Source organism: Bos taurus, chromosome 3 (assembly GCF_002263795.3).
Source record: "Bos taurus isolate L1 Dominette 01449 registration number 42190680 breed Hereford chromosome 3, ARS-UCD2.0, whole genome shotgun sequence".
In the NCBI taxonomy this organism is placed as follows: Eukaryota; Metazoa; Chordata; class Mammalia; order Artiodactyla; family Bovidae; genus Bos; species Bos taurus.
In genome coordinates, this window is record NC_037330.1 from 103,138,185 (window position 1) to 103,163,293 (window position 25,109).

The 25,109-nt window shown below is 38.9% G+C and overlaps 1 protein-coding gene across 12 annotated transcripts in view; it reads right to left on the reverse strand.

The window, feature by feature from the left end:
- The window catches only part of OR13P13 (olfactory receptor family 13 subfamily P member 13), a 217,358-nt gene that overhangs the window by 154,255 nt on the left and 37,994 nt on the right, over nucleotides 1-25,109 (reverse strand). For 2 of the 12 annotated variants that reach the window (XM_059884646.1, XM_059884645.1), the window contains one exon: nucleotides 8,570-25,107. The exons of the other annotated variants lie outside the window; for them this stretch is intronic. In XM_059884646.1, coding sequence (XP_059740629.1) covers nucleotides 16,486-17,415 — 930 coding nt within the window. In that variant the 5' untranslated portion in view covers nucleotides 17,416-25,107 and the 3' untranslated portion in view covers nucleotides 8,570-16,485. Of the gene's footprint in view, nucleotides 1-8,569; nucleotides 25,108-25,109 lie in introns of those variants that run through there. 12 annotated transcript variants of the gene reach the window in all.

A 25,109-nucleotide genomic window follows, 5' to 3' on the forward strand; every position in this document is an offset into this window, starting at 1 on the left:
TATGTATGGCAGAGCTAGAGTAGGTCAATGAGACCAAGGCTGAGTTCCTAAGCTACTCAAAAGAAGAGGACAATTCAGCAGGAAAGTTCTGACCTAACAGCCCATCACCACCAGTGTGCCACACTCTAAGCCAAGAGGAAGGCAGGGAGTGTTTATGGACTGAATGTGTGCTTAAAGATCACGAAGCCATTCCCCATTTTTAAAATAAGAAAACTGAAAAAGTCCAGAGGAATTAAAAACACAATCAAGGGAAATAGAATAACTTCCCAGTTTGGTTTGAAGAATAACTAAAGAGGACTTTTAGAAGTGAAAAATGTAAATTATATTAAAAACATAAGGAAAGATTTATGAGGCTGACATGCTGCCTAATGCACAGGGATAGATTTAATAGAAGGTTAGACTTGATTAAAAACATAATTAGCAAACTGGAAGAAAGAGCTAGAAAAAAATTGTCTCTATTTAAATACAAATTGCTTAGAAACAAAGACATGAAAATATGAAAAATAACTTAACATTATTTCCCTTGATTGTGTTTTTAATTCCTCTGGAGGAACAGAACCGTGAACAGAACCTCACTAAAAGATCTTCCAAAGGATGTACTTCAGGAGGAATGATTCCAGAATCAGGATGGGGAACACATGTACACCCATGGCCGACTCATGTCAATGTATGGCAAAAACCACTACAATATTGTAAAGTAATTAGCCTCCAATTAAAATAAATAATTTTTTAAAAAAACAGAATATTTCAAAGAATATTAAAAGCATGAAGTAAATCTAAATAAATTCCAACTGTGTAAAACAATAGTAACTGTGGCCATTTTTCAATGTTAAAATTTTTAAAGATAGAACCAAAATCCCAGACAACAATAACCTATACGCCAGGAGGAAGATGATTGGAGATAAAATATAATGTATACCAGTAAATGAAATAACACAGTACAGCTGATACCAAAAAAAGTCTACTAAAGTCACTGCTGTCAAGATTTAAAAATCTTTAACAAGTAACTTCAGTTGAGTTCAGTTCAGTCACTCAGCCATGTCCAACTCCTTGTGACACCATGAATCGCAGCATGCCAGGCCTCCCTGTCCATCACCAACTCCCAGAGTTCACTCAGACTCACATCCATCGAGCTGGTGATGCCATCCAGCCATCTCATCCTCTGTCGTCCCCTTCTCCTCCTGCCCCCAATCCCTCCCAGCATCAGGGTCTTTTCCAATGAGTCAACTCTTTGCATGAGGTGGCCAAAGTATTGGAGTTTCAGCTTCAGCATCAGTCCTTTTAATGAACACCCAGGACTGATCTCCTTTAGATTGCACTGGTTGGATCTCCTTGCAGTCCAAGGGACTCTCAAGAGTCTTCTCCAACACCACAGTTCAAAAGGATCAATTCTCCGGTGCTCAGCTTTCTTTACATTCCAGCTCTCACATCCATACATGATCACTGGAAAAACCATAGCCTCGACTAGATGGACCTTTGTTGGCAAAGTCATGTCTCTTCTTTTGAATATGCTATCTAGGTTGGTCATAACTTTCCTTCCAAGGAGTAAGCGTCTTTTAGTTTCATGGCTGCAGTCACCATCTGCAGTGATTTTGGAGCCCCCCAAAATAAAGTCTGACACTGTTTCCACTGTTTCCCCATCTATTTCCCATGAAGTGGTGGGACCGGATGCCATGATCTTCGTTTTCTGAATGTTGAGCTTTAAGCCAACTTTTTCACTCTCCTCTTTCACTTCCATCAACAACAGGCTTTTTAGTTCCTCTTCACTTTCTGCCATAAGGGTGGTGTCATCTGTATATCTGAGGTTATTGATATTTCTCCCGGCAATCTTGATTCCAGCTTGTGCTTCTTCCAGCCCAGCGTTTCTCATGATGTACTCTGCATAGAAGTTAAATAAGCAGGGTGACAACATACAGCCTTGACGTACTCCTTTCCCTATTTGGAACCAGTCTGTTGTTCCATGTCCAGTTCTAACTGTTGCATCCTGACCTGCATATAGGTTTCTCAAGAAGCAGGTCAGGTGGTCTGGTATTCCCATCTCTTTCAGAATTTTCCACAGTTTATTGTGATCCACACAGTCAAAGGCTTTGACATAGTCAATAAAGCAGAAATAGATGTTTTTCTGGAACTCTCTTGCTTTTTCCATGATCCAGCGGATGTTGGCAATTTGATCTCTGGCTCCTCTGCCTTTTCTAAAACCAGCTTGAACAGCTGGAAGTTCACGGTTCACGTATTGCTGAAGCCTGGCTTGGAGAATTTTGAGCATTATTTTACTAGCATGTGAGATGAGTGCAATTGTGCAGTAGTTTGAGCATTCTTTGGGATTGGAATGAAAACTGACCTTTTCCAGTCCTGTGGCCACTGCTGAGTTTTCCAAATGTGCTGGCATGTTGAGTGCAGCACTTTCACAGCATCATCTTTCAGGATTTGAAATAGCTCAACTGGAATTCCATCACTTCCACTAGCTTTGTTCATAGTGATGCTTTCTAAGGCCCATTTGACTTCACATTCCAGGATGTCTGGCTCTAGGTGAGTGATCACACCATCGTGATTATCTGGGTCGTGAAGATCTTTTTTGTACAGTTCTTCTGTGTATTCTTGCCACCTCTTCTTAATATCTTCTGCTTCTGTTAGGTCCCTACCATTTCTGTCCTTTATCGAGCCCATCTTTGCATGAAATGTCCCCTTGGTGTCTCTAATTTTCTTGAAGAGATCTCTAGTCTTTCCCATTCTGTTATTTTCCTCTATTTCTTTGCATTGATCGCTGAGGAAGGCTTTCTTATCTCTCCTTGCTATTCTTTGGAACTCTGCATTCAGATGCTTATATCTTTCCTTTTCTCCTTTGCTTTTTCCATCTCTTCTTTTCACAGCTATTTGTAAGGCCTCCCCAGACAGCCGTTTTGCTTTTTTGCATTTCTTTTCCATGGGGATGGTCTTGACCCCTGTCTCCTGTACAATGTCACTAACCTCCATCCATAGTTCATCAGGCACTCTGTCTAACTTACCCATACTATTATTCCCTTTGTTAGTACCAAATTCTTCTCTTGTTTTCCTTCTTTTTCAATTTTTAAATTGGAGGATAATTTCTTTATAATGCTGTGTTGGTTTCTGCTTTACAATGCTGTGTTCTGTTTCTGCTATTTTACACATTGTGATGTATATATTTCAACACCATTCTCTCAATTTGTCCCAGCCTCTTCTTCCCTCCATGCGTCCCACTGTGTCCACGAGTCCATTCTCTACTTCTGTGTCTCTATTCCTGCCTTGCCAATTGGTTCATCAGTACCGTTTTTCTAGATCCCATATATATGCCTTAATATACAGTATTTGTTTTCCCTTTCTGATTTACTTCACTCTGTAAGACAGGCTCAAAGTTCACCTACCTCACTAGAACTGACTAACATTCGTTCCTTTTCATGGCTGAGTAATATTCCATTGTATGTATGTACTAAAACTTCTTGATCCCTTCATCTGCTGATGGACATCCAGGCTGCTCCCATGTCCTGGTTATTTTAAACAGTGCTGCAATGAACACTGGGGCACACGTGTCTTTTTCAGTTATTGTTTTCTCAGGGTATATGCCCAGAATTGGAATTGTTGGGTCGTAAGGTAGTTTTATTCCTAGTTTTTAAGGAATTCACACTGTTCTCCATAGTTGTTGTATCAATTGACATTCCCACCACAGCAAAAGAAGGTTCCTTTTTCTCCACACCCTCTCTAGCATTTATTGTTTGTAGATTTTTTTATGACAGCCATTCTGACTGGTGTGAGCTGACACCTCATTGTAGTTTTGATTTGTATTTCTCTAATAATGAGCAATTTTGAGCATCTTTTCATATGTTTGTTGGCTGTCTGTATGTCTTCTATGGGTAAATGTCTATTTAGATCTTCCGCCCATTTTTTTATTGTTATTTTTCTGATACCAAACTCATGAACAGCTTGTATATTTTGAAAATTAATCCTTTGTCAGTTGCTTCATTTACAATTATTTTCTCCCATTCTGAGGGTTGTCTTTTCATCTTGTTTATAGTTTTCTTTGCTGTGCAAAAGCTTTTAACTTTAATTAGGTCCCATTTGCTTATTTTTATTTCCATTACTCTATGAGGTGGGCCAAAGAGGATCTTGCTGTGGTTTATATCAAAGAGTGTTCTGCCAATGTTTTTCTCTAAGAGTTTTGTAGTTTCTGGTCTTACAATTAGGTTTTCAATTCATTTTGAGTTTTTTTGTGTGTGTATGGTGTTAAGAAGTGTTTAATTTCATTCTTTAACATGTAGGTGTCCAGCTTTCCCGGCACCATTTATTGAAGATGCTCTCTTTTCTCCATTGTATAGTCTTGCTTCCTTTGTCAAAGATACGGTGCCCATAGGCATGTAGGTTTATCTCTGGGTTTTCTATCTTGTTCCATTTGTCTATATTTCTGATTTTGTGCCAGCACCGTACTGTCTTGATTGTTGTAGGACATGTTATAATGGCTATCATCAAAAAGAACAAATGCTGGTGAGGATGTGGAAAATAGTATGGAGATTTCTCAAAAAAATACAAATAGAACTGCCATATGACCTGAAAATTCCACTACAAGGTATATACCTGAAAAAAAAAAAAAAAAACACTAATTCAAAAAATGCTGTTCATTGTGACATTATTTAGAGTTGCCAGTTATGGAAGCTACCCAAGTATCCATCAACAGATGAATGGATAAAGAAGATGTGGTATATATACAGGGGAATATTCAGTTCAGATCAATCGCTCAGTCATGTCTGACTCTTTGCGACCCCATGAATCGCAGCACGCCAGGCCTCCCTGTCCATCACCAACTCCTGGAGTTCACTCAGACTCACGTCCATAGAGTCAGTGATGCCATCCAGCCATCTCATCCTCCGTCGTCCCCTTCTCCTCCTGCCCCCAATCCCTCCCAGCATCAGAGTCTTTTCCAATGAGTCAACCCTTCGCATGAGGTGGCCAAAGTACTCAGCCATAAAAAGGAATAAAACTTTGCCACGTACAGCAACATGGATGGACCTGGAGGGCATTATGCTGAACGAAGTGTCATACAGAGAAAGACCAATACTGTAGGACATCACTCGTACATGGAACCTAAAAAATACAACAAATAAGGGAATAAAACAAAAAGGAAGCAGACAGAGATATAGAGAATGAACTAGTAGTTACCATGGGGAGAAGGGAGTGAGGAGGGAACATATCAGGGGATTTTTTTAAAGGATTATTATGGGGTTATATGAAATCATGTACATGAAAATTTGAAAATTGTAAAGCACTATAGAATTTAAGGAATCTTTCACTGAATTAAAAAATTTAATAAAACATTTTCCCTTAAAAAAGAAAATAGACCAAGAAAAACAAATACTGTATGATGTTGCTTATATGTAGAATATAAAATATAAAACAAAGTACTGAAAATAACAAAAAAGAAATAGATTTACAAATTCAGAGAACATATTGTAGGTTAGCAATGAGAAGGGGGAAGGGAAGGAGTAAGACAGGGATAGAGGATTAAGAGGCAAAAAAGACTACGTGTAAAATAAATAACCTACAAGGATATATTGTTCAGTGAAGGTAATATATACAATATTTTATAGTAACTATAAATGTAGTAAAACCTTTAAAATTTATGAATCACTATGTGGTATACCTATAACTTATATAATGTTGTACATCAACTATATTAGATCAATTTAAAAAAATTTTAAAGACATGCTAAGGGAGTAGATTTAAAAGTTCTCACCAAAACAAATACATGGTAACTATGTGAGGTTTTGGATGTGTTAACCAACACTATCGTGGTAATCATTATGTAATAAATAAATATCTCAAATCATTGTGTTGTACACCTTAAATTTATACCATGTTATATGTCAATCATATCAATAAAGCTCAAAATAAATGAATAAGTAAATAAAAATAAAAAGTCTTAAAAACTTAAAAAAATGAAACTGTTGTGTTTATTTTAAAAAATGATGCTTGGAACAACGGAGAGTTATATGTAAAAAAAATGAGATTAGAACATTTCTTCACACTGTATGCAAAAATAAACTCAAATGAATTAAAGAGCTAAATGTAAATTCAAAAACCATAAAACTCCTAGAGGAAAACATACACAGAACACTCTTTAGCATAAATTGAGGCAATATTTTTCTGGATCTGTCTCCTAAGGCAAAGGAAACAAAAATAAACAAATGGAAAATAATTAAACTTAAAAGTTTTTGTACAGCAAAGGAAACAATTGATAAAAAGAAAAGATAATCTATTTAATGGGAGAAAATATTTGCAAAAGATATGACCAATCAGGGGTTAATATTCAAAGTTTATAAGCAACTTATACAACTCAGTATCAAAAAACAAATAACCTGATTACAAAATGGGCAGAAGACCTGAATAGACACTTTCCCAAACAGGACCTGCAGACGGCCAACAGGCACATGAGAAGATGCTCAACATTGCTGGTCCCCAGGGAGCTATAAATCAAAACCACAATAAAATATCACCTCACACCTGTCAGAATGGCTATCATCAAGAAGACCACAAATAATATATATTGGCAAGGATGTGGAGGAAAGGAAACCCTAGTATACTTGTTGGTGGGAATAGTAACTGGTACAGCCGTTGTGAAAGACAGTATGGAGTTTACTCAAAAAACTAAAAGTAGAACTACTGTATGATCCAGCAATTCCACCCTTGGGTATAATTCTGAATAAAACAAAAACACTAATTCAAATCCAAATATTCAGAGCAGCACTATTTAGAGTTACCAAACTCTTAAAGCAACCTAAATGTCCATTAACAGATGAATAGATAAAGAAGATATGGTATGTATATATATAATGGAGCATTATTATGTGCCATAAAAGGAAAGAAATTTTGCCATTTGCAACAACATGGATGGAACTGGAGGGTATTATGCTTAATGAAATAAGTCAGAGAAAGACAAATACTGTATGTTATCACTTATGTGTGGGATATAAAAAATAAATAATAATGAGAGCCTGGATGGGAGGGGAGTTTGGGGAGAATGGATACATGTATATGTGTGGCTGAGTCCCCTCACTGTCCACCTGAAACCATCACAACACTATTAATCAGCCATAGCCCAATACAAAATAAAAAGGTTTTTAAAAAATGAATAAATATGACAAAACAGAAAGACTCAGATATAGAGAGCAAACTAGTGGTTATCATTTCCCAGGGATGGAGGAGGGGAAAAAAGGGGGTAAGGAATTAAGAAGTACTATCATTTATAGAATAAAGATACAAGAATATACTATATAGCACAGAGAATGAAGCCAATATTTTATAACTTTAAACAGCATAAAATCTATAAAACTATTGAATCACTATGTTGGACATCTGAAATTAATATTGTAAATCAATTAAGCCTTAATTTTAGAAAATGAACATATTAAAAACCTTAAGCTTAGATAGAGAGACAGATAAAGTTTAGACAGACTGAAAAAGGAAGTTCTTGGGGAACTGAGCGCAGAGGTACGTCTAGGTTCTAGGAAATTTTTTTTTTAAATGAGCTTTGTCCCCAGGATATCTATAAACAAGGAAGACATTGAAAGTTTCTATAAATTGAGCTAATGGTTAGATCAATCAATAAATAACTTACATAGAACACTCTGTATTCAAACTGTGTATGGGTACAAGGAAAGGGAAGGGAAAGCAAACACATATTTACTTAGCACAATAGAATCCACTGTTCAAAGTTGAGTCTGTCTTTCTCAGTACTCCCACCCAGCCATGAGGATCTTCAAGTTATGCAAAGTGGTAGAGTTGAGCCTTTTCTGAAAATTAATTAGGTCAGTCCCCAGTGAGCTTCCAAGGCACAAGTGGGTTACCAGATCAAAATGCTATAAAAAATATTTACATTCAGGAGTACTTACTGAGAATGTACTAATTTCCAGTCACTTCTCTGAATCCTGTACATATATATGAATAAGCCTCTCAATAACTGTAGTAGGTGGATACCACTTTGCCCGTCATCTTACTGGTGAAGAAACTGAGGCATGAAACATTAAGAAATTTTCCCGAAGCCAAAGAATAAGAATGTGGTGACGCTATCATTCAAAGCCAGGCAACCATCCAATACAAACTGGATCATAAATCAAATGTGAATTTAAGTAAAAATAAAACTTTTAGCGTTATCTGATGGTGATGTCAGCGAGACGGCAGAAGGTCCAGGCCCCCTTTCCTCCATGGAAACATCAAGTAAACAACAACAGATTGACCAAAAATACTGCTGTGGGAGCTTGAGAAAACAGTCAAGGATCTTCAGCAAGCAAGAAAATGCCCAAGTTTTAAGCAACACTTAAACAGAATATTTCATGGCATTTCTGTGCACTCTTGCTGACTCAATAAAGGGGAAGTCACCTAATACCTGGTTCTTACTTTGAACGTATTTACAGTATTCTGGCATGACTAGGGACTACCCTGGCAATGCCAGAGAATGCTCAAACTACCCCACAATTGCACTCATGTCACACGCTAGTAAGGTAATGCTCAAAATTCTCCAAGCCAGGCTTCAGCAATATGTGAACCGTGAACTTCCTGATGTTCAAGCTGGTTTTAGAAAAGGCAGAGGAACCAGAGATCAAATTGCCAACATCCGCTGGATCATGGAAAAAGCAAGAGAGTTCCAGAAAAACATCTGTTTCTGCTTTATTGACTATGCCAAAGCCTTTGACTGTGTGGATCACAATAAACTGTGGAAAATTCTGAAAGAGATGGGAATACCAGACCACCTGACCTGCCTCCTGAGAAATCTATATGCAGGTCAGGAAGCAACAGTTAGAACTGGACATGGAACAACAGACTGGTTCCAAATACGAAAAGGAGTACGTCAAGGCTGTATATTGTCACTCTGCTTATTTAACTTATATGCAGAATACATCATGAGAAACACTGGACTGGAAGAAACACAAGCTGGAATAAAGATTGCCAGGAGAAATATCAATAACTTCAGATATGCAGATGGCAACACCCTTATGGCAGAAAGTAAAGAGGAACTAAAAAGCCTCTTGATGAAAGTGAAAGTGGAGAGTGAAAAAGTTGGCTTAAAGCTCAACATTCAGAAAACGAAGATCATGGCATCCGGTCCCACCACTTCATGGGAAATAGATGGGGAAACAGTGGAAACAGTGTCAGACTTTATTTTGGGGGGCTCCAAAATCACTGCAGATGGTGACTGCAGCCATGAAATTAAAAGACGCTTACTCCTTGGAAGGAAAGTTATGAGCAACTAGATAGCATATTGAAAAGCAGAGACATTACTTTGCCAACAAAGGTTCGTCTAGTCAAGGCTACGGTTTTTCCTGTGGTCATGTATGGATGTGAGAGTTGGACTGTGAAGAAGGCTAAGCGCCGAAGAATTGATGCTTTTGAACTGTGGTGTTGGAGAAGACTCTTGAGAGTCCCTTGGACTGCAAGGAGATCCAACCAGTCCATTCTAAAGGAGATTGGTCCTGGGTGTTCTTTGGAAGGAATGATGCTAAAGCTGAAACTCCAGTACTTTGGCCACCTCATGTGAAGAGTTGACTCACTGGAAAAGACTCTGATGCTGGGAGGGATTGGGGGCAGGAGGAGAAGGGGACGACAGAGGATGAGATGGCTGGATGGCATCACTGACTCGATGGACGTGAGTCTGGGTGAACTCCGGGAGATGGTGATGGACAGGAAGGCCTGGCGTGCTGCAATTCATGGGGTCACAAAGAGTCGGACACGACTGAGTGACTGAACTGAACTGAACTGAGGGACTACCCAAGAGACTGATTTCTGCTTCTTCTGACTTGAGCTCAGATGGAAAGAGCGACAGAGTTTGAATATCAGGCTGCTGAAGGCAGCAGTACGTGCCGTGGCACATGCAAACTTCAGAGGAACTGCAGACCCATCAGCGGTTGGAGGCAAGAAATACAGGCAGAGTACTGGGACAGAACATTTAAGGCCCTGAGGAGCAGCAGAGGTGAGATTCCTAGGGAAATTAAGACATTTAAAAGCAGCTGTGGGGAGTTTCCTGGCAGTCCAGTGGTTAGGACACCATGCTTCCACTGCAGAAGCCAGGGGTTCAATCCCTGGTTGGGGAACTAAGATCCCACAAGCTGAGCATAGTGCAGCCAAATAAATAAAAGCAGCCGTGAAAGCACATGAAAAGCACACAGCTAACATCATATAACGACAGAACACCGAAAGCTTTTCCTTTAAGATTAGGAACTAAACAAGAATGTCCATTTCACCATGCTATTCAACATAGTACTGAAAGCCCTAGCCAGAGAAATTAGGCAAGAAAAAGAAATAAAAATCATCCAAATTGGAAAGGAAGTTAAATTACCTCTGTTCACAGAAAGCATGACATTATATGTAGAAAAACCTAGATTGCTCGAACTAATAAATGAATTCAATAACAATCCAAGATACGAAACCAACACAAATATCAGTTTTATTTGGATTTCCCTGGTGGCTCAGATGGTGAAGCGTCTGCCTACAATGCGGGAGACCCAGGTTCAAGCCCTGGGTCAGGAAGGATCTCCTGGAGAAGGAAACAGCAACCCACTCCAGTATTCTTGTTTGGAAAATCCCAAGGACGGAGGAGCCTGGTAGGTTACAGTCCATGGGGTTGCAAAGAGTCAGACATGACTGAGCAACTTCACTTTCACTTTTCACTTTCATGCACTGGAGAAAGAAATGGCAACCCACTCCAGTGTTCTTGCCTGGAGAATCCCAGGGACAGGGGAGCCTGGTGAGCTGCCATCTATGTGGTCACACAGAGTCGGACACGACTGAAGCAACTTAGCAATAGCAGCATGGTCACAAGAAGGCTGTGATCTATGAAGGGGAGAATATTTTTTTTTAATCACACTTTTTATGCACTTTATATATTTCTGTCTCTACCATGGCTTTTTGCAATTCTGTGGAGTTTCTGTTTTGTTTTATTGTTTCTTTAAAATATTTTTAATTGAAAAAGTTTTTTATATTTATTCTTTTGTTTCCTTTTCATATTGTTCTTTTTCCTGTCATCAGTTTGATTCAATCGTTCAGTAATGTCCGACTCTTTGTGACCCTATGGACCAGCACACCAAGCTTCCCTGTCCATCATCAACTCCTAGACCTTGCTCAAATTCATGTCCATCGAGTCAAGGATGGCATCCAACCATCATCTCATCCTCTGTTGTCCCCTCTCCTCCTGCCCTCAATCTTGCCCAGCATCAGGGTCTTTTCTAATGAGTCAGTTCTTTGAATCACATGGCCAAAGTATTGGAGCTTCAGCATCAGTCCTTCCAATGAACATTCAGGACTGATTTCCTTTAGGATGGACTGGTTGGATCTCCTTGCAGTCCAAGGGACTCTCAAGAGTCTTCTCCAACTTTATAGCCCAACTCTCACATCCATACATGACTACTGGGAAAACCATAGCCTTTACTAGATGGGCCTTTGTCAGCAAAGTAATGTCTCTGCTCTTTAGCATGCTGCCTAGGTTGGTCATAGCTTTTCTTCCAAGGAGTAAGCATCTTTTAATTTCATGGCTGCAGTCACCATCTGCAGTGATTTTGGAGCCCAAGAAAATAAAGTCTCTCACTGTCTCCATTGTTTTCCCACCTATTTGCCATGAACTGATGGCACCAGATGCCATGATCTTAGTTTTATGATTGTTGAGTTTCAAGCCAGATTTTTCACTCTCCTCTTTCACCTTCATCAAGAGGCTCTTTAGTTCTTTGCTTTCTGCCACAAGGGTGGTGTCATCTGCGTATCTGAGGTTATTGATATTTCTCCCAGAAATCTTGATTCCAGCTTGTGCTTCATCCAGCCTGGCATTTTGAATGATGTACTCTGCATATAAGTTAAATAAGCAAGTACACCCTTGATGTACTCCTTTCCCAATTTGGAACCACTCCATTGTTCCATGTCCGGTTCTAACTGCTGCTTCTTGACCTGATACAGATTTCTCAGGAGGAAGGTCAGGTGGTCTGGTATTCCCATCTCTTTAAGAATTTTCCACGGTTTATTGTGATCCATACAGTCAAAGACTTTGGCATAGTCAATAAAGCAGAAATAGATGTTTTTCTGGAACTCCCTTGCTTTTTTGATGATTCAATGGATGTTGGCAATTTGATCTCTACTTCCTCTGCCTTTTCTAAATCCAGCTTGAACGTCTGGAAGTTCACAGTTCATGCACTGTTGAGGCCTGGCTTAAAGAATTTTGAGCATTACTTTGCTAGCGTGTAAGATGAGTGCAATTGTGCGGTAGTTTGAACATTCTTTGGCATTGCCTTTGGGACTGGAATGAAAACTGACCTTTTCCAGTACTGTGGGCACTGCTAAATTTTCCAATTTGCTGGCATATTGAGTGCGGCACTTTCATAGCATCATCTTTTAGGAGTTGAAATAGCTCAACTGGAATTCTACCACCTCCACTAGCTTTGTTCACAGCAATGCTTCCTAAAGACCACTTGACTTCTTCGCATTCCAGGATGTCTGGCTATAGGTGAGTGATCACATCATCGTGGTTATCTGGTCATGAAGATCTTTTTTGTATAGTTCTTCTGTGAATTCTTGCACCTCTTCTTTGTTTTTAAATTTTATTATTATTTCTTTTTACTTTACAATATTGTATTGGTTTTGCCATACATCAACATGCATCCGCCACAGGTGTACACATGTTCCCATCCTGAACCCCTCTCCCACCTCCTTCCCCATACCATCCCTTCAGGTCATCCCAGTGCACCAGCCCCAAGCCTCCTGTATCCTGCATCGAACCTGGACTGGCGATTTGTTTCTTATATGATATTATACATATTTCAATGCCATTCTCCCAAATAATGCCCCCCTCCCTCTCCCACAGAGTCCAAAAAACTGTTCTATACATCTGTGTCTCTTTTGCTGTCTCGCATACAGGGTTGTTGTTACCATTTTTCTAAATTCCATATATATGCATTAGTATACTGTATTGGTGTTTTTCTTTCTGGCTTACTTCACTCTGTATGATCGGCTCCAGTTTCATCCACCTCATTAGAACTGATTCAAATGTATTCTTTTTAATGGCTGAGTAATACTCCATTGTGTATATGTACCCCAGCTTTCTTATCCATTCATCTGCTGATGGACATCTAGGTTGCTTCCATGTCCTGGCTATTATAAACAGTGCTGTGATGAACATTGGGGTACACGTGTCTCTTTCAATTCTGGTTTCCTCAGTGTGTATGCCCAGCAGTGAGATTGCTGGGTCATATGGCAGTTCTATTTCCAGTTTTTTAAGGAATCTCCACACTGTTCTCCATAGTGGCTGTACTAGTTTGCATTCCCACCAACAGTGTAAGAGGGTTCCCTTTTCTCCACATCCTCTCCAGCATTTATTGTTTGTAGACTTTTGGATCGCAGCCATTCTGACTGGTGTGAAATGGTACCTCATATGGTTTTGATTTGCATTTCTCTGATAATGAGTGATGTGGAGCATCTTTTCCTGTGTTTGTTAGCCATCTGTATGTCTTCTTTGGAGAAATGTCTATTTAGTTTTTTGGCCCATTTTTTGATTGGGTTGTTTATTTTCTGGAGTTGAGCTGTAGGAGTTGCTTGTATATTTTTGAGATTAGTTGTTTGTCAGTTGCTTCATTTGATATTATTTTCTCCCATTCTGAAGGCTGTCTTTTCACCTTGCTTATAGTTTCTTTTGTTGTGCAGAAGCTTTTAATTTTAATTAGATCCCATTTGTTTATTTTTGCTTTTATTTCCAATATTCTGGGAGGTGGGTCATAGAGGATCCTGCTGTGATGTATGTCGGAGAGTGTTTTGCCTATGTTCTCCTCTAAGAGTTTTATAGTTTCTGGTCTTATGTTTAGATCTTTAATCCATTTTGAGTTTATTTTTGTGTATGGTGTTAGAAAGTGTTCTAGTTTCATTCTTTTACAAGTGGTTGACCAGTTTTCCCAGCACCACTTGTTAAAGAGATTGTCTTTTCTCCGTTGTATATTCTTGCCTCCTTTGTCAAAGAAAAGATGTCCATAGGTGCTTGGGTTTATTTCTGGGCTTTCTATTTTGTTCCATTGATCTATATTTCTGTCTTTGTGCCAGTACCATATTGTCTTGATGACTGTTTGCCACCTCTTCTTAATAGCTTCTGCTTCTGTTAGGTCCATACCATTTCTGTCTTTATTGTGCCCATCTTTGCATGAAATGTTCCCTTGGTATCTATAATTTTCTTGAAGAGATCTCTAGTCTTACCCATTCTATTGTTTGCCTCTATTTCTTTGCATTCATCACCGAGGAATGCTTTCTTACCTCTCCTTGCTATTCTTTGGAACTCTGCATTCATATGGGTATATCTTTCCTCTTCTCCTTTGCTTTTAGCTTCTCTTCTTTTTTCAGCTATTTGTAAGGCCTCCTCAGGCAAGCATTTTGCCTTTTTGCATTTCTTTTCCATGGGGATGGTCTTGATCCCTGTCTCCTGTACAATATCACGAACCTAGGTCCATCAGGTTCATCAGGCACTCTGTCTATCAGATCTAATCCCTTGAATCTATTTGTCACTTCCACTGTATAATCGAAAGAGATTTCATTTAGGTCATACCTGAACGGTCTAGTGGTTTTCCCCACTTTCTTCCATTTCAGTCTAAATTTGGCAATAAGGAGTTTATGATCTCCACCACAGTCAGCTCCTGGTCTTGTTTTTGCTGACTGCATAGAGCTTCTCCATCTCTGGCTGCAAAGAATGTAATCAATCTGATTTCGGTGTTGACCATCTGGTGATGTCCATGTGTAGAGTATCCTTTTGTGTTGTTGGAAGAGGGTGTTTGCTATGACTAGTGCATTCTCTTTGCAAAACTCTATTAGCCTTTGCCCTGCTTCATTTTGTACTCCAAGACCAAATTTGCCTGTTACTCCAGGTATCTCTTGATTTCCTACTTTTGCATTCCAGTCCCCTCTGATGAAAAGGACATCTTTTTTGGGTGTTAGTTCTAGAAGGTCTTGCAGGTCTTTACATAACTGTTCAACTGCAGCTTCTTCAGCATTACTGGTTGGGGCATAGACTTGGATTACTGTGACAGTGAATGGTTTCCCTTAGAAACAAACAGAGAGCATTCTGTCGTTTTTCAGATTGCATCCAAGTACTGCATTTTGGACTCTTTTGTTGACTATGAGGGCTACTCCATTTCTTCTAAGCGATTCTTGCCCACAGAAGTAGATATAATAGTCATCTGAATTAAATTCACCCATTTCAGCTCATTTTAGTTCACTGATTCCTAAAATGTCGATGTTCACTCTTGCCATCTCCTGTTTAGCCACTTTCAATTTGCCTTGATTCATGGACCTAACATTCCAGGTTTCTATGCAATATTGCTCTTTACAGCACTGGACTTTACTCCAGCACCAGTGACATCCACAACTGGGTGTTGTTTTCACTTTGGCTTTGTCTCTTCATTCTTTCTGGAGTTATTTCTCCACTGATCTCCAGTAGCATATCAGGCACCTACCAACCTGCAGAGTTCATCTTTCAGTGTCCTATCTTTTTGCTTTTTCATACTGTTCATGGGGTTCTCAAGGCAAGAATACTGAAGTAGTTTGCCATTCCCTTCTCCAGTGGACCATGTGTTGTCAGAACTCTCCACCATCCATCTTGGATGGTGGAGAGGTGGCCTACACGGCATGGCTCGTAATTTCATTGAGTTAAACAAGGCTGTGGTCCATGTGATCAGTTTGATTAGTTTTCTGTGATTGTGGTATATTTTCCTGCTGTAATTATTTTTTAACATATGTAAATTATTTTATATTCCTCTATTTAACTTTGCTCTTCTATTCTTTCTTTCCTTTCTGTTTTTCATGATGTTTGTTAGTTTCTTTTGTTTTCTTTAGTTTATTCCCCAGTTGGCACCTTGCTTTGGTTTTGTTTCCTGGTTTGTGCTCTAGTTAGCTTTGTTTCTAATTGGTTGATATTATTTTTGGTTTCCTTTGCTTGCCAGGTCAATCTCCTGTATTTTCTTTTCTTTGGACTGTTTTGGTTTTGTTTGTGTGTATACGTGTGTGTGTGTGCTCCATTATTTTTGATATTATTTGTCTGATTTTGTATTTACCACTTGTCTGGGGTTCACCTTTTTCTTTTTTTTTTTTTCTTTTTTTTTATGTTTTATTTTATTTATTTATTTTTTTTAATTTTATTTTATTTTTAAACTTTACAATATTGTATTAGTTTTGCCAAATATCGAAATGAATCCACCACAGGTATACCCGCGTTCCCCATCGTGAACCCTCCACCCTCCTCCCTCCTCTCCCCTCCCTCTGGGTCGTCCCAGTGCACCAGCCCCAAGCATCCAGTACCGTGCATCGAACCTGGACTGGCGACTCGTTTCATACATGATATTATACATGTTTCAATGCTATTTTCCCAAATCTCCCCACCCTCTCCCTCTCCCACAGAGTCCATAAGACTGATCTATACATCTGTGTCTCTTTTGCTGTCTCGTACACAGGGTTATTGTTTCCATCTTTCTAAATTCCATATATATGCGTTAGTATACTGTATTGGTGTTTTTCTTTCTGGGTTACTTCACTCTGTATAATAGGTTCCAGTTTCATCCATCTCATTAGAACTGATTCAAATGTATTCTTTTTAATGGCTGAGTAATACTCCATTGTGTATATGTACCCCAGCTTTCTTATCCATTCATCTGTTGATGGACATCTAGGTTGCTTCCATGTCCTGGCTATTATAAACAGTGCTGTGATGAACATTGGGGTACACGTGTTTCTTTCCCTTCTGGTTTCCTCAGTGTGTATGCCCAGCAGTGGGATTGCTGGATCATTAGGCAGTTCTATTTCCAGTTCTTTAAGGAATCTCCACACTGTTCTCCATAGTGGCTGTACTAGTTTGCATTCCCACCAACAGTGCAAGAGATTTCCCTTCTCTCCACACCCTCTCCAGCATTTATTGCTTGTAGACTTATGGATCGCAGCCATTCTGACTGGCGTGAAATGGTACCTCATTGTGGTTTTGATTTGCATTTCTCTGATAATGAGTGATGTTGAGCATCTTTTCATGTGTTTGTTAGCCATCTGTATGTCTTCTTTGGTGAAATGTCTATTTAGTTCTTTGGCCCATTTTTTGATTGGGTCATTTATTTTTCTGGAGTTGAGCTGTAGGAGTTGCTTGTATATTTTTGAGATTAGTTGTTTGTCAGTTGCTTCATTTGCTATTATTTTCTCCCATTCTGAAGGCTGCCTTCTCACCTTGCTAATAGTTTCCTTTGTTGTGCAGAAGATTTTAAGTTTAATTAGGTCCCATTTGTTTATTTTTGCTTTTATTTCCAATATTCTGGGAGGTGGGTCATAGAGGATCCTGCTGTGATGTATGTCGGAGAGTATTTTGCCTATGTTCTCCTCTAGGACTATAAAACACCTTTTGCTTCTTTTTTTGTTCATTTTTATGTGTTTGTTTCAATCCCCTTTAATGCTATAACAAATGACTTGTAGAGTCTAGTTCCCCATCCAGAGGTTGGGCCTGAGCCTTTGGAGTGGGAGCACTGAGTCCAAGACCCTGGACTGCCAGAGAATGCCTAACCCCAGGGAGTATTATTTAGTGAGAATTCCCATGAAAGCCTCCACTTGTATACAATACCCAGCAACATCCAGTGCAGGATGCCTCACCCAAACAATAAGCAAGACAAAAACACAAACCCAATCATCAGCAGACAGGATTATCACCACACACAGCCCTGCCCATCAGAAAAAAAAAAAAAAAAAACTCACTTCCTCCCACCAGAACACAAGCACAAATCACATCCAACATAAAGCCTACATAAACCACTGGCCCAACCTTACCCACTGAGGGTAGAAACCAAAAGGAAGAAGGAATACAACCTTAAAGCCTGGGAAAAGGAGACCTCAAACACAGTAAGTGAGAAAAAAATGGAAAAGGCAGAGAAATATTGTGCAAATGAAGGAACAAGGTAGAAACTCACAAGACCAAATAAACTAAGAGGAAATAAGTGAACTACCTGAAAAAGAATTCAGAGTAATGATAGTAAAGATGATCCAAAATCTCAAAAACAGAACAGAGAAAACGCAAGAATCAATTAACACATTTAACAAGGACCTAGAAGAAAACACAAGAGAAGGAAAAGCTCTACAAAAATGAACACCAAAATCATTCCCTCTAAGATCAAGAACAAGACAAGGTGTCCACTCTCACTACTATTATTCAACATAGTTCTGGAAGTCCTAGCTATGGTAATCAGAGAAGAACAAGAAATAAAAGGAATCCATATTGGGAAAGAAGAAGTAAAACTCTCACTGTTTGCAGATGACATTATACCATACATATAAAACCCTAAAGATATTACAAGAACATTACTAGAGCTAATCAGTGAATTTAGTAAAGTCTCAGGAAACAAAACCAAAACACAGAAATCACTTGCATTCCTATAAACTAACAATGAAAAATTAGAAAGAGAAATTAAGGAATCAGTCCCATTTACCATTGCAACAGAAAGAATAAAATACCTAGGAATAAACCTACCTAACGTGACAAAAGTGGCCACAGGAATGAAAAGGTCAGTTTTCATTCCAATCCCAAAGAAAGGCAATGCCAAAGAATGTTCAAACTACTGCACAATTGCACTCATCTTACACACTAGCAAAGTGATGTTCAAAATTCTCCAAGCCAGACTGCAATAGTACATGAACCATGAACTTCCAGATGTTCAACCTGGATTTAGAAAAGGCAGAGGAACCAGAGATTAAGTTGCCAACATCCGTTGGATCATCAAAAAAGCAAGAGAGTTCCAGAAAAACATCTATTTCTACATTATTGACTATGCCAAAGCCTTTGACAGTGTGGATCACCACAAACTGTGGAAAATTCTTAAAGAGATGGAAATACCAGACCACCTGACCTGCCTTTTGAGAAATCTGTATGCAGGTCAGGAAGCAACAGTTAGAACTGGACATGGAACAACAGACTGGTTCCAAATTGGGAAAGGAGTACATCAAGGCTGTATATTATCACCCTGCTTATTTAACTTATATGCAGAGTACATAATGAGAAATGCTGGGCTTGATGAAGCAAAGCTGGAATAAAGATTGCCAGGAGAAATATCAATAACCTCAGATATGCAGATGACACCACTCTTATGGCAGAAAGCAAAGAAGAACTAAAGAGCCTCTTGATGAAAGTGAAAGAGGAAGGTAAAAAAGTTGGGTTAAAGCTCAACATTCAGAAAACTAAGATCATGGCATCTGGTCCCATCACTTTATGGCAAATAGAAGGGGAAACTGTGAGAGACTATTTTGGGGGGCTCCAAAATCACTGCAGATGGTGACTGCACCCATGAAATTAAAAGACACTTACTCCTTAGAAGAAAAGTTATGACCAATCTAGGCAGCATATTAAAAAGCAAAGATGAGACATTACTTTGCCAGCAAAGGTCCATCTAGTCAAAGCTATGGTTTTTCCAGTAGTCATGTATAGATGTGAGAGTTGGACTATGAAGAAAGCTGAATGCAGATGAATTGATGGTTTTGAACTGTGGTGTTGGAGAAGACTCTTAAAAGTCCCTTGGACTGCAAGAAGATCCAACCAGTCCATCCTAAAGGAAATCAGTCCTGAATATTCATTGAAGGACTGATGTTGAAGGTGAAACTCCAATACTTTGGCCACCTGATGCAAAGAGCTGCCTCATTTGAAAAGACCCTGATGCTGGGCAAAATTGAAGGCAGGAGGAGAAAGGGACAACAGAGGATGAGACGGTTGGATGGCATCATCAACCTAATGGACATGAGTTTGAGTAAACTCCGGGAGTTGGTGATGGACAGGGAGGCCTGGTGTGCTGCAGTACATGGGGTTGCAAAGAGTAAGACATGACTGAGCGACTGAACTGAACTGAATGTGACAAAAGAGCTGTATACATAAAACTATAAGACACTGATGAAAGAAATCAAAGACAACATAAACAGATGGAGAGATATTCCATGTTCCTGGGTTAGAAGAATCAATATTGTAAAAATGATAATATTACCAAATGCAATCTACAGATTCAATGTGGTCCCTACCAAATTACTAATGGTATTTTTCACAGAACTGGAAAAAAAAATCTCACAATTCATATGGAAACACGGAAGATCTAAATAGCCAAAACAATCTTGAAAAAGAAGAATGGAGCTGAAGGAATCAACCTTCGTGACTTCAGAATATACTGCAAAGCTACAGTTATCAGGACAGTATGGCATTGGCACAAAAACAAAAATATAGACCAATGGAACAACATAGAAAGCTTAGAGATAAATCCATTCACCTATGGTCACCTTATCTTTGACAAAAGAGTCAAGAATATACAATGGGGCAGACAGTCTCTTCAATAAGTGGTGTTAGAAAAACTGGACAGCTACATGTAAAAGAATGAAATTAGAACACTTCCTAACACCACACACAAACATAAACTCAAAATTGATTAAAAGCCTAAATGTAAGACCAGAAACCATAAAACTCTTAGAGGAAAACATTGGCAGAACAGTCTATGACATAAATCACAGCAAGACCTTCATGAACCACTTCCTAGGGTAATGGAAATAAAAACCAATATAAACAAGTGGGACCTAATTAAGCTTAAAGCTTTTGCACAGCAAAGGAAAGTAACAAGATGAAAATACAACCACAGAATGGGAGAAAATAATAGCAAATAAAACATCTGACAAAGGATTAATTTCTGAAATATATAAGCAGCTTATGCAATTCAATAACAGAAAACAAGCCAACCAAAATAAACAAGTGGGACCTAATTAAGCTTAAAGCTTTTGCACAGCAAAGCAAAGGAACAAGATGAAAATACAACCACAGAATGGGAGAAAATAATAGCAAATAAAACATCTGACAAAGGATTAATTTCCAAAACATACAAGCAGCTTATGCAATTCAATAACAGAAAACAATCCAATCAGAAAGTGGGCAAAAGACCTAAATAGACATTTCTTCAAAGAAGACATCCAGATGGCTAATAAACAGAGGCAAAGATGCTCAAAATTGCTCATTATTAGAGAAATGCAAATCAAAACTACAATGAAATATCACTTCACACTGGTCAGAATGGCCATCATCAAACAATCTACAAACAATAAATGCTGGAGAGGGAGTGGAGAAAAGGGAACCCTCTTGCACTGCTGGTGGGAATGTAAATTGATACAGCCACTATGGAAGACAGTATGGAGATTTCTTTTAAAAACTAGGAATAAAACTACCAGATGACCCAACAATCCCACTGCTGCACTGATTACCTGAGTAAACCATGGCTGAAAAAGGCACATGTACCCCAATGTCCATTGCAGCACTATTTACAATAACTAGTACATAGAAGCAACCTAGATGTCTGTCAACAGATAAATGGATAAAGAAGCTATGTACATATATACAATAGAATATTATTCAGCCATAAGAAGGAATGCATTTGAGTCAGTACTAATGAGATGCATGAACCTAGAGCCTATTATACAGAGTGAAGTGAGTCACAGAAAAACAAATTACCCTATATTAATGCATATATATGTAATCTAGAAAGACAGTACTAATAAACCCATTTTCCAGGGCAGCAGTGGAGACACAGACATAGAGAACAGACTTATGGACACGGGGGGTGGCCGGTATAAAGGAGAGGGTGGGACAAATGCAGAAAGTAGCATGGAAACATGTGCACTAACATACGTACAAACAGATAGCCAGTGGGAACTTGATGTATGACTCAAGAAACTCAAACCAGAGCTCTGTGGCAACCTAAAGGAATGGGATGGGGTGGGACGTGAGAGGGATGCTCAAGTGGGAGGGAGCGTATGTATACCTATGGCTGATCCATGTTGATGGATAGCAGAAGCCAACACAGTATTGTAATTATCTTTCAGTTAAAAATAAACAAATTTTTAAACATTAAAAAACAGAAAAGGTCTTAATGACCTGGATAGCCATGATGGTATGCTAGCGCACCTAGAGCCAGACATTCTGGAATGTGAAGTCAAGTGGGCCTTAGGAAGTATTACTATGAACAAAGCTAGTGGAGGTGATGGAATCTCAGCTGAGTTATTTAAAATCCTAAAAGATGATGCTGTTAAAGTGCTGCATTCAATATGTCAGCAGATTTGGAAAACTCAGCAGTGGCCACATTACCAAAAAAGTTCAATTTTCATTCTAATCCCAAAGAAAGGCAATGCCAAAGAAACTTCAAACTTTCATACAATTGCACTCATTTCACACACTAGCAAGGTAATACTCAAAATCCTTCTAACTAGGCTTCAGCTTGAACCAAGCACTTCATGAACCAAGAGCTTCCAGATGTACAGGCTGGATTTTAAAAGGCAGAGAACTCAGAGATTAAATTGCCAACATCTATTGGATTATAGAAAAAGCAAGGGAATTTCAAAAAAACATCTGCTTCATTGACTATGCTAAAGGCTTTGATTGTATGGATCACAACAAACTAGAAAATTCTTAAAGAGATGGGAGACACCTTACCTGTCTCCTGAAAAACCTATATGCAGGACAAGAAGCAACAGTTAGAATTGGACATGGAACGATGGACTGGTTCAAAATTGGGAAAGGAGTACATCAAGACTGTATGTTGTCACCCTGTTTATTTAACTTATATGCAGAGTACATCATGTGAAATGCCAGGTTGGATGAAGCACAAGCTGGAATCAAGATTGTTGGAGGAAATATCAACAACCTCAGATATGCAGATGATACCACTCTAATGGCAGAAGGTGAAGACGAATGAAAGAGCCTCTTGAGGGAGGTGAAAGAGAAGAGTGAAAAAGCAGGCTTAAAACTCAACATTCAAAAAGACTAAGATCATGGCATCTGGACCATCACCTCAAGGCAAATAGATGAGAAAGAGTGGAAACAGTGACAGATTTTATTTTCTTGGGCTAGAAAATCGCTGCAGACAGTGACTGCAGCCATGAAAATAAGACACTTGCTCCTTGTAAGGAAAACTGTGACAAACCTAGACGACATATTAAAGCAGAGACATCACTTTGCCAACAAAGGTCCATAAAGCCAAAGTTATGGTTTTTCCAGTAGTCATGTATGGATGTGAGAGTTGGGCCATAAAAAAGGCTGAGCGCAAAGAATTGATGCCTTTGAACTGTGATGTTGAAGAAGATTCTTGAGAGTGCCTTGGATAGCAAGGAAATGAAACCAGTCAATCCTAAAGGAAATCAGTCCTGAATATTCAGTGGAAGGATTGATGCTGAAGCTGAAGCTCTAATACTTTGGCCATCTGATGCAAAGAGCTGACTCACTGGAAAAGAATCTGATGCTGGGAAAGATTGAGAGCATGAGAAGGGGGCAAAAGATGGTGAGATTGTTAGATAGCATCACCGACACAATGGACATGAATTTAAGCAAACTCAGAGAGATCGTGAAGGACGGGAAAGCCTGATGTACTGCAGTCCATGGAGTCACAAAGAGTCAGACATGAGAGTGACTAAACAACAACAAATCCAAAATATACAGTAATTCTTAACACTCAACATTAAGTAAACAAACAACCTGATGAAAAAAATGGTCCAAAGATCCTAACAGATGTTAGCTATTATACATCTATTATATATAACTATTATACATAACTGACACCATCTTGGGCCCTTACAGTTTCTCCTGTCTTTCCACTAATCCTAACCAGGACTGTACTGTGTAGTAAATGGCTTCTCTGTCATCATGGACTTTATAGCTAGTAGATATTGTTTAATAATCATTAGGACCAAGAGGACTCTATGCTCTGTTAGTCTCTAAACAATAATGAAAACCTTCACAACATATTCCCAGCACCCATAAGACTACCCATTCATAAATCTTGGCTTAGAAATGCACGTTCTGTTTCCAAGCACCCACCCCCACCCTAGGTTAAATATACAATTGTCCCAATTGCACTTTGGTGGAGACAGAGTTCAGCTGCAAATGCTTCTAGATCACTGTTCGCTGGATGACAGTCCCACCCTGTGATAACTTAACTTACAATAAACTGATTCACTGCTTAAATAGAGCTGTTTGCCTCACTTTTCAGTCTCAAGATGCCTTCTCAGTTCAGTGGGCACTTTTCTTTCCCTCTGTCCTCCAACAACAAAGACTCCACCCAAGAAGATATACTGATGGCAGATAAGCATAGGAAAAGATGCTCTGTATCATATGTCTTCAGGGAAATAAAACAACAATGAGATGTCACTGCACACCTGTTAGAATGGTCAGAATCCAGAACACTTACAACACCAAGTGCTAGCAAGGATGTGGAGCGCCAAGGACTCTCATTCATTACTGGTGGGAATGCAAAAATGGTACAGCCACTTTGGAAGACAGTTTTCTGACTTCTTACAAAACTGAACGTACAGCCCATCAATCACATATATTGGTGTCTATCCAAAGCTGTTGAAAACTTATTTTCACACAAAAACCTGCACATGATGTAAATATCAGTTTTATTCATAACTGCCAAAACTTGAAAGCAACCATGTCCTTCACAGGTGAATGGACAAACTGTGGTATATTCAGACAACAGAATATTATTTAACAGCATAAAAAAAATGAGCTATCAAACCATGAATAGACACAGAGGAAACTTAAGTGCATATTACTAGGTGAAAGAAGTCAGTCTGAAAATGCTACATACTGTGTAATTCTAACTATATGACATTCTGGAACAGGTAAAACAATGGAGACAGTTAAAAAGATCAGATGTTGCTGGGGGAGGTTTTAAAATGTGATTTTTCTATAGCAATAAAATAAATCTGTAATTTTAAAACCTTTTCACAAAAGAAAACTTCAGGTACAAATGCCTTCAATCATAAATTCTACCAAGTATTTAAAGAAGATACATTAATCTTACACTAACTCTTCCAGAAAAGTATAAGAGATGGAAACACTTCCCAATTAATTTTATATGGTTAGCATATTACTGATATTAAAACTTAAGGGTATAATAAGAGAAGTAAATTATAGCCCATTCTCACTCATTAACATAGATGCAACAAACACTGCTGCTGCTGCTAAGTCGCTTCAGTCGTGTCCGAATCTGTGCGATCCCATAGACGACAGCCCACCAGGCTCCCCCGTCCTTGGGATTCTCCAGGCAAGAAACCCT